Source organism: Numenius arquata, chromosome 10, assembly GCF_964106895.1.
Source record: "Numenius arquata chromosome 10, bNumArq3.hap1.1, whole genome shotgun sequence".
In the NCBI taxonomy this organism is placed as follows: Eukaryota; Metazoa; Chordata; class Aves; order Charadriiformes; family Scolopacidae; genus Numenius; species Numenius arquata.
The window spans coordinates 9,672,138-9,681,904 of NC_133585.1; the positions used below are offsets into that span (position 1 = coordinate 9,672,138).

At 38.4% G+C, this 9,767-nt stretch overlaps 1 protein-coding gene across 1 annotated transcript in view; it reads left to right on the forward strand.

Moving 5' to 3' along the window:
• BMS1 (BMS1 ribosome biogenesis factor) overlaps window positions 1-9,070 on the forward strand; it is a 23,802-nt gene extending 14,732 nt beyond the window's left edge. The window contains exons 15-23 of the mRNA XM_074154956.1: window positions 1-51; window positions 1,753-1,941; window positions 2,523-2,703; window positions 3,243-3,301; window positions 4,304-4,426; window positions 5,960-6,107; window positions 7,021-7,196; window positions 7,698-7,859; window positions 8,547-9,070. Of these exons, the coding sequence (XP_074011057.1) occupies window positions 1-51; window positions 1,753-1,941; window positions 2,523-2,703; window positions 3,243-3,301; window positions 4,304-4,426; window positions 5,960-6,107; window positions 7,021-7,196; window positions 7,698-7,859; window positions 8,547-8,783 (1,326 nt within the window). The 3' untranslated portion in view covers window positions 8,784-9,070. The remainder of the gene's footprint in view (window positions 52-1,752; window positions 1,942-2,522; window positions 2,704-3,242; window positions 3,302-4,303; window positions 4,427-5,959; window positions 6,108-7,020; window positions 7,197-7,697; window positions 7,860-8,546) is intronic.
• Window positions 9,071-9,767: the final 697 nt, after the last annotated feature.

The window sequence follows — 9,767 nt, forward strand, 5'->3', positions numbered from 1 at the left end:
GATACCACGTACTTTGATGATCTTAAGGAAGAAATGCATAAACAAGCACAGGTACAAGCTTTTAACTTGGCAATTTATCTGGCTGTACGTCTTCAAATAACCCACAGAGTTTGCCCAAAGGTTTTTTTTTTCTTTCCTGGAGACACACATGACACCCAGGAGCTACTTCAGTAAGTACACACAAAGAAATACATGCTTGTGATTTTTTTTTTTATGGTTGAACTTTTTGAAAAGCAAGCGAACAAGCCAAACAACTGAAATCTTAATTGAAATTGGCTTGTTAACCATATTCTAAATCGCTGAAAAAGTCAGGATGTATCATCTAAACTTCATCTACTTAAAAGTTTTAACAGTTATCCAATTGTTCCTTAGCAGTAAAACTAGGATGACAGGTCTCGAAAAAACCCAAAACAAGAGAAGGTTCCTCTCCAGGAAGAGGGGGGGGGGGGGGGGGGCAAAAAAAAAGCCAAAAAGGCATCCTTTTATGTGTAGGAAAGTGAAAATCTTTCTCATACTAATTTTTGTCAGGTATTTTCCAAATTCAAATACTTATTTTTAGTGTTATTTTTGCAATGTTATTAACGGATAAGTAAGTTCTGTGTAATAGTCTTTTTCACCAAACTGTCAAGTCGTTCTGAGGAAAAAATAATTGATGACTCTGCGTGTGGTAGGTACTTCAGGGTAACTGTATCCAGAATTGTAGGTGTTGATTTTGTTCCAGGCCTTGTTCTTTTAGATAAAATCTTGTAAGCTTAAAAGTAGCTTCTTTCTTTGGCTGGCTTGGAAGAACATTGCCTTGCATTGCTAATAACTTCACTGCTTTCTCTTCTGACAAAATCTTGCACTAAATAGTCATTAAATTAATCGTTACCTTTTTGCATTAGGCTCTGATCGTATGCGCTCTGGTTTGCTGATTTACTTACTAAGAGCACTTAAAGCATAAAGAAGGACATTCCAGTGTCCTGAGACACTGGAAGACAAGACAATTCACAACTGTTGCACCTGAGGTCTGTTACAGAAATACATATCAGCAATACTCCCACTGCAGGATGGAAGAGCAAGGATCTTAAATTGGGAATGTGTAGAGGCTTTTAGACAAATTAACTTAGACCAGAAGATTGGTGCTGTATCTAAAAACCTTGAGAAATAAAATTAATAATTTGTTTGCTTAAACATGGCGTCTTCTAGGTAGCTGAGCATCAGGAGCTAGAACAGGGGGTGAGGCTTCTGTTATTCACAAGGGTATCTTGTTAAATGTTTACACAATAGCTACATTCATATGGTACAGAAGAGCTTTAAAAGGCCCTTTTGACGACATACAGCGTGAGGATGCACAGAAATATTTTTAAGCTGCTGAGTAAGCCCAGCCTCCTCATCAACTGACACCTTAAAGATCAGGGTGTTAACTTTAAAGGGTACTTGGGCTCCTAAATCAAAAATGTACTTTTGACAGTTGTGTCTTTAAAACCCAAAGTTACCACTATGAAAGGTATATCAGAAGGCAGTCAGTCATTTGCTTCTCTTGGGTACTGTCTTTCAAGTAGACTAACAGGCCCACTTGGGATTTCAAATTGGAAGGAATTCATGGTGGCAGAGAGCTTGCTCTGAATAAAAAGTCACAAAAACTATCAGATCTTTTCCGAAAGATTTATATAAATGTTAGCATGTTTTAAATAGAACTGGCACCTTGTGAACAAGTTATTAATACTTGAATTCTGTAAAACACACGGTGACTTTCTCTTTGTCACATAGCTTAATCGAGCGGAATTTGAAGATCAAGATGATGAGACCAGAGTGCAGTATGAGGGCTTCCGGCCTGGGATGTATGTTCGAATAGAGATTGAGAACGTCCCATGTGAATTTGTCCTGAATTTCGACCCTCATTATCCTATTATCCTGGGTGGTTTAGGCAACAGTGAAGGAAATGTCGGATATGTACAGGTAAGTAGCCAAAGCTGTGAGTGCACGTTATAGTGGTACAGGTGTGCTTCAGAGAGTCTGCAGTTATTATTTATTTTTTGTTTATTAAAGATACAGTGAACATAGAAACCTTTGTCTTTGCCTCTTGAATACGAGATTTGCTTTTGACACAATTAACTCTACTGTAGCAGACGCTGGATTTTTGCAGGCTTAATTGGATAACTGGAAGAAGTTATTGTTGTTTCATGTTCATCTGCAGCTATGTTTCAGGACTAAATTGCTAACATAAATTGTGCTCTGAGGTTCATGGTCTACAGACAAGCGGCTATAGAAAAGTTACTAGCGCACACATATATATTTTTTAATATAATGCCTGCTTATATACATACAAACGTGACTTCAAAGTGAGTGAAATACTGATGAGCGTTATTTTTCCAGTCAGCCCAGTGTTAATAGGAATGTTCAAAGATATAAAGCTTACTGAATAAAAAATTCTAGTGTAGATGGAAGTTGCTTTCAGTCATTCCTGAAAATTAAGGCTTGAATTTCAGAATTAACGTTATCATCCTGTAATAGCATTGTTCATCTTTTCTTCTAATTAGTTGCGCCTGAAGAAGCACCGATGGTATAAGAAGATACTTAAGACACGTGATCCTTTAATCCTCTCATTAGGGTGGAGGCGATTTCAGACTATTCCCATGTTCTACATTGAAGATCACAACGGGCGTCACAGGCTTCTCAAGTACACACCACAACACATGCATTGTGGAGCAACGTTTTGGGGTGAGGGCATTCTGGAGTTACTATCCTGTGTCGCTTAACTGTTATAAAATTCTCAAGCTTTACAGGATGTATCAGGAAATACATTCTGGAATTGACAAGTCCTTAAATAAAAGCTGTGGTCCCCATGAAATATAAAATAATACCAAACAGTGTGGGGAAAATAGGAAATTGCTTATTATTTGTGAATTATTTTAATGATTTGTGAATTATTTGGCTTTTAATCAAATTCTGAGCCTTCTGCTAGGCTGTATCATATCAAAGAGGAACCTGATTTGCTGGCTGTGTTGCAGAGACACACCTGCACACGTTGTGAGCCCAGCCCTGCAAATGCTTCCGTACATGAGTAACTTCTTCCAACCATTTCTTTAACTCTTGTGGGGCTATATATGTGAGAAATGGGTTAAATGCTTTAAACTTTTCTTTCGTTTTATTCATTGAGAATATTTGGCACTTATTTCTAGGCTTTCTGACTTTAAGTAGAGGGTAGATGTTGTGTATTAAAACTCTTCATAATTTCTTTAAATTTAATTTTCTTGTAGGGCCCATCACTCCTCAGGGTACAGGATTTTTGGCTGTTCAGTCTGTCAGTGGCACAACGGTAGGTTTGTTATCACAAAATGTTGATTACTGCTTTTCATGGGCCTTCGAATAAAATATATAGATTTGGGGAAGAAGGTTTACATACGGTAAAGTGGAGATGTTGTAGGAACTGAGAAAGTAGGTAGACTCAAGCTTTTGAAAGGTGTATTGTAATAAGATAGGAAATTGGATGGAGGCACTTTTTTTTTTTAACAGTATTCATTTGCAACACTAAAAATGACAAACATTGCTTTGTTATTTTCTGTGGAAGGATTTATACCCACTTGATTTTCAGGTACTAAGTATTTAGATAATTTTTAAAACCTTTTTATAGGATGAGATACTGATTGATACCATTGAAAAAGTTTGCCCTTGGTGTGATTTCTCCACATTTTGTTAGAGTGTTTATGGGTGTCCAAATTTATTTATTTAGTGTTAAAGCAGTATTTATCAAATATGATCTTTTTTGCACATATATTAACCAAAGGTAGATTTATGTTTATGTGCAAGGTATAACGAAAGCTTTGCATGGCATTGATTACTGTCATGCTCATTACAGAGTGGTGATTATTATCTCCTTCCTAGGATACGCCTTGTTTAAGTCCTGTTGCACAGTCATCTCGTTATATGTATTAAAAAGCTATTTTCATCATGCGTCCCTAGCATAATATAGCGACTTACAGCAGTGCACAAACCACTTCTTTGAGACTTTCTGTCCGAGTAAGATTCTGTTTCATAAAGAGAACACAGCAAGGTAGATAACAAGGACTTTTAGATTGCTTCCAAGGTAATTAGAATGGCAGTTCTGAAAATCTCATTAGTGAATGGTAGGAATGTTATGTCAGCAGCACCTCAAGTAGTCAGTACAACGTCAATTTACATTTGTCATGCTGCTGTACTCCTGTAAAGGTTATAAATTCTGAACTCAAACTAAAAAGCAGTGAAATTGTATCAGTGAAATGTTTTTTTTCTCTGTTTGGTAAATATACATTCAGCAGTGTCTTTCATCTCTGTGTTTCAGCCTGATTTCCGGATTGCTGCAACAGGAGTTGTGCTCGATTTAGATAAATCCATAACTATTGTAAAGAAATTAAAGCTAACTGGTTTTCCGTTCAAAATTTTTAAGAACACTTGTTTTATTAAGGTAGGTCTGTAGGTATGTATCCTGTAGGTATGTATGTAAAACCACATGTGCCGATGTTAGGAAGGAATGCAACCTGGGACTCCATATGTCTTTCCCGAGACAGAAGTTCCCTGTAATTATTGCATAGTGTTCTGGATCTCAGTAGTTGCTTTGGGCTTTTTTGAGCTCTCTTCAGTGTGGTTTCTAACTGTACTGAACATTAGCCAATGAAGATGAATTACTGTTGACCAGACAAACATTCTGGAACAGTCTTCTGGCTCCCATTCAGTTTTTCCCCTGACCATTCTCTCCTCAAACCCACTGGTGATTAGCTTCCCACAGTGGCAGACACCTCTGGGGAATGTGAACCTGTCCCTGGTGTGTCATTCAGATAGTTTGATCCCACTGGATTTCAGCTCTGGGGTCAAAGATGACTTCTGGCAGTGCTTAGGATTTGACAAGTACAGTTACAAAAGTGTCTGGGGCAGGGAGTGTTGCAGAAGTGAAGTTTTGTTGACCTTCCAGATGTCCTTAGTTGGGCTTTCAGGTTCAGGAAGAGGTTAGGTTATTCTGCATTTGGGGCAGTAAGCGACTAAGCACTGATCCCAACCATGAAGCACTTGAGCATTCACACTAAGCAGACACAGAATTTTTCCTGACTTCCTTGTGATTTATGAAGGGAGCACTAACCTTGGAGAGCTATATTGTTATTAGCGTCTCATACCTAATAACTTAAGGCAACTTACTTGCTTTTAAGGTATGTAGTGTTCCAGCAAATCACTTTAAAAGAGAACTGGACAGATCCTCTCAAATACATTCTGTTTTAGAATTTTAAAAGTATATAGAATCATAGAATCGTTCAGGTTGGAAGAGACCCTTGGGATCATCGAGTCCAACCATCTACCCTACACTACAAAGTTCTCCCCTATATCATATCCCCCAACACCACATCTAAACATCTCTTAAACACATCCAGGGATGATGACTCAACCACCTCCCTGGGCAGCCTATTCCAATGCCCGACCACTCTTTCTGTGAAAAATTCTTTCCTAATGTTCAGTCTAAACCTACCCTGTTGGAGCTTGAAGCCATTCCCTCTCGTTCTGTCATTAGTTACCTGTGAGAAGAGACCAGCACCAACCTCTCTACAGTGTCCTTTCAAGTAGTTGTAGAGAGTGATGAGGTCTCCCCTCAGCCTCCTCTTCCTCATACTAAACAGTCCCAGCTCCCTCAATCTCTCTTCGTAAGATTTATTCTCCAGGCCCTTCACCAGCTTTGTTGCCCTCCTCTGCACTCGCTCCAGCACCTCGATATCTCTCTTTTATTGAGGTGCCCAAAACTGGACATCTAAGTAGATTACTTTTGGTGGGTTACCTTAAGTCAGCTCAGTAGGTTTTTGTTATGATCAGCACTCTTAGTATAAAGACGATGTTATGTTCTTCCTACTTTTTTGTAAGATGTGCTTGTGGGAATTACTTAGGTTTTTGTGGCCTGTGTAGGTCACAGAGAGAGACTTGGTGTCTTGAATGATGGTGGGGTAATTCACACTTTCAGGGAATGTTTAACTCTCAGTTGGAAGTGGCTAAATTTGAAGGTGCAGCGATTCGTACTGTGAGCGGTATCCGAGGACAGATCAAAAAGGCCCTCCGAACTCCAGTAGGTGCTTTCAGAGCAACATTTGAAGACAAGTTGCTGATGAGTGGTAAGTTGCACTTCCCATGTTAAGTTATCACTTAACTTTCATCCTGCTTCACAGATTGAAAAGCCATGTCTCAGAATCTCTGGAATCTGATAATTGAGATGTGAATTCAAAGACCATGAAATATCTGGTGAGGTGCAGAATGAAATCTAAAAAAAAATGTGCATTTTATGTTGGATTTCTTTCAGTTACACTCAGAAGTCATATCGTATGCAGATGAAAAGGTTTGTCTTGGAGACTCACTTCTCCAAGTGTTTTACACAGCATGGTATGCTTTTCTCCTTGAACATGAAGGTGAATTGTGTTTAGTGGTACAAGTGCTAGAAGGACATTTTTCTGAGAAATCCAAAGAGTGGCATTGTAACTCTAGTTGACTTTTTTTCCTAACCTTTTGAGGAAATTATGCAGGGGATAGGGGAAAGTGATCTCCTTTGCCGAGTGTCACTATGATGTTGAGAATATGAGTTCGTGTTTATTTGGGTTTATATGACCTCTCTTTTCCTAAACCCATCGAAATTATGGATAGTGCAAAATAAAAGCAAATTAGTTCTTTTATAAAAATAGGCAGAGGAAAAGCAAATTGTTTTTGTCAGTAACAGTAGAGGCACAGATACATACATGAACTCTGTTGCTAATTCTTTAAATAAATATGAATAAAGAATAGGGTGGTATTCAGCTGGCTGCTCTTCAGGAATATGTACTGTTGATGACTTAATGGGGTTTTGCAGAATCCGAGTGTAGAAATAGTTACATTGCTTTTGCCTGACGTTGAAGAGATTTGATATCTATGCCAAACACAGTACTAGCATGTGGTCTAGATGTCAGCTATCTGTTCTATTCAGGCAGTCTTTGCTTGGAGTGTGTATGTGATGAACTGTGTTGTTATAGAGGCAAGGAACATTTCCTTTTCTTTCAGATATCGTCTTTGTGAGGACTTGGTACCCTGTTTCTATCCCAACATTGTATAACCCCGTAACATCCTTACTGAAGCCAGCAGGTGAGAAAGATAGTTGGAGTGGAATGAAGACAACAGGCCAGCTGAGGCACGAGCGAGGCATCAAACTGAAACAAAACAAAGATTCTCTCTATACGGTATAAGTCTTTCTGTTTTTTCTTTTTTTTTTTTTTTTTTTTTTAACCAGCGATCACAGTCAAATTTGCACTCTGCCTCAGACCTGTGCAAATTGAGAGCAGTGTAAATACATAATCACATATGCATGTGTGACTTCATATTTTTATCCATGAGGCACAGTCTTTCCTGCCATGAGATGGGAATAAAGCAGTAGAAGGAGATTATTGTTGGTCAGTGAAAGCTTATAAAGTAATGTGCAGGGTAGAAGTCTTCTCCAAAAACTTACTGAGACTTCTGTCATAGTAAAATTGGGGTGAACTTACCATTCACAGTTTGATGTAAGGATGTAAGGAGAACATTTTTTGGGTTTTGTTGGGGCAGGGGATGGTTTGGTTGTTTGGGGTTTTTTTGGTTTGTGGTATTTTGGGTTGTTTGTTTTTTTTTTCTCTGAAAGATGGAAAATATAATAAAGGCTTTTCAAGATCATGAATCTTACATATGTTCTATATCCATTCCTATAGCCTATTGTGAGGGAGAAAAGGCACTTCAACAAGCTCCACATTCCTAAAGCACTGCAGAAGGCACTGCCTTTTAAGAACAAGCCTAAGAACCTTGAGAAGAAAGGCAAGACTCCAAAAGACCAATGGAGACCAGCTGTTATCAGGGAGCCTCATGAAAAGAAGGTAATTATCACTTATTCTGAAACAAGGACTCCCGAAGGCTTAGACCATTTCTCACTATTGTTTTAGCACTTGAATCTACTGCTAGTGCTAAAGACATATACGCCCCAAGTGAAAAATTAACCACCTGCAATTTGTTTTTTTCCTGTTTGGCGCACAGTATGTATATGGAGCTGTCACTGTTGTGGACAGTGTCTATGTTTTGAACTTAGTAGGTCACTTGAAGCCTAAATATGCCTTTTGTCTTTGGCACAGCACTTGCAAGGTGCTCTCCCATTATGGATGACTTAAATTGGCAGCTGCAGACTTTTATTTGACTTGTCATTGCTATGCATTATTAACACAGACAGGATTTAGAACAAATACTCTGCTTGAAAAATTGAGAATAATAGAGTGCTTGCAAAGGCAAGAAGATCCAAACTACAGTTTTAAGTGTTCTATAGTTGCAATTAGGTGCAGCCTTTTAAATAGTACCTAACCAAATCGGAGTTCACAAAAATTACACCTTTGATTAACTTCCTAACAAGATAAATAATTAAACCATTTTAGAAATTGGGTAACAGGTGCAGAAATAATTAGGAATTTGCCTTGAATGTCTGATTCATTATATGGTGTTCTGCTGAGGTTAAATTGTTTCTTGCTCACTGAAACTGAACTGTTTGTAAATTGATTCTCTACTTTCTGTTTTAGATATCAGCCCTACTCAGTGCTTTGAGTACAGTGAATAACTACAAGATAAGGAAAGCCAAAGTAAAACATCGGGAACAGCTTAAAGAATATCTCAAAGTTAAGCAGAAGGAGGATGAACAGAAATTCAAGAGGCAAAAGGAGGCTAAGAAAAAAATCTATCGCATACTGGGACAGAGGGAGAAAAAGAGGCAGCAGTCAAGCTTGAAAGGATCTAGCAAGGGAGAGAAGAGTATGTAAAATTTCATCAGATTTCAGGCCAAATGAGGAAATAGAGTGGCTGTGCAATTTTCTGCTGAATAAACCAAAAGGCCTTGGACTATGCTAGATGTGCTATCAAGAGAAGAAAAAAAAATGCAAACATGACCTTATTTACACTCTTGAATACATTTGGTGATGTATATAAATAAGATGTAGAAGTATGGGTTATGTTTTTTTTACATATTTTGGAGGACCTTGTATTTCAGTATGTTTCTATCCATACTGCACATTCTCTCTAGCCAATAAAGTATTTTAATGTCAATTACAGCACATTGTTTGTTTTAAAGTGTTTTGTCCTAGTACTAGTGGACTTCTGTGGTGAGAGAGAACTCCTCTGGATGTCCCTGAATATGTTCCTGTGTTGGCAGTACTTTGAGCCATTGCCTAAATTTTGTCCTTGGCAAATCTTCCATTAAAAGGCATTGAAGATCAGCTGTTACTAGGCAGGAGTTTGGGATTCTCTAGCTTTGATGTGCTAGCAGATGCCGCCAGAGTAGCTTGCTCCTGTGCTTAGGTCATCTGGTCCTGCGTGAAAGCATCTCAGTTTTTTCCACTTCTCAGTAGCTACTAAGCAGATCATCAAAATAGTGTTCCATCCAGATCTTCTGTTACTTGACCATATTTGGCCCACTGAGACTGTCAGTAGATGACTGCAGCTTTCTGGGCAGGCAGCATCAGACCTTTCCCAAATGTGTGTAACTACCTGGTGATGTTCTGTGAGGTAAGCACAGATGAAGTAACTTGCTTCCTTTGGGAACATCATCTTCTGTCCAGCCAGTTTGGTTTGATGATAACGGTGTTAGACTTTCTTAAGATGAATGGAGGGGAGAGGTAGTAGATGATTTCAACCCTGTTAAATTAACTGAGAGTTGAAGTCTTTCTCTGCATGACAAGAGACATTGAACAATCATTCTGTTGGAAGAGCAGATGAATTTATTTTTTATGCCATATATGGCATCAAAT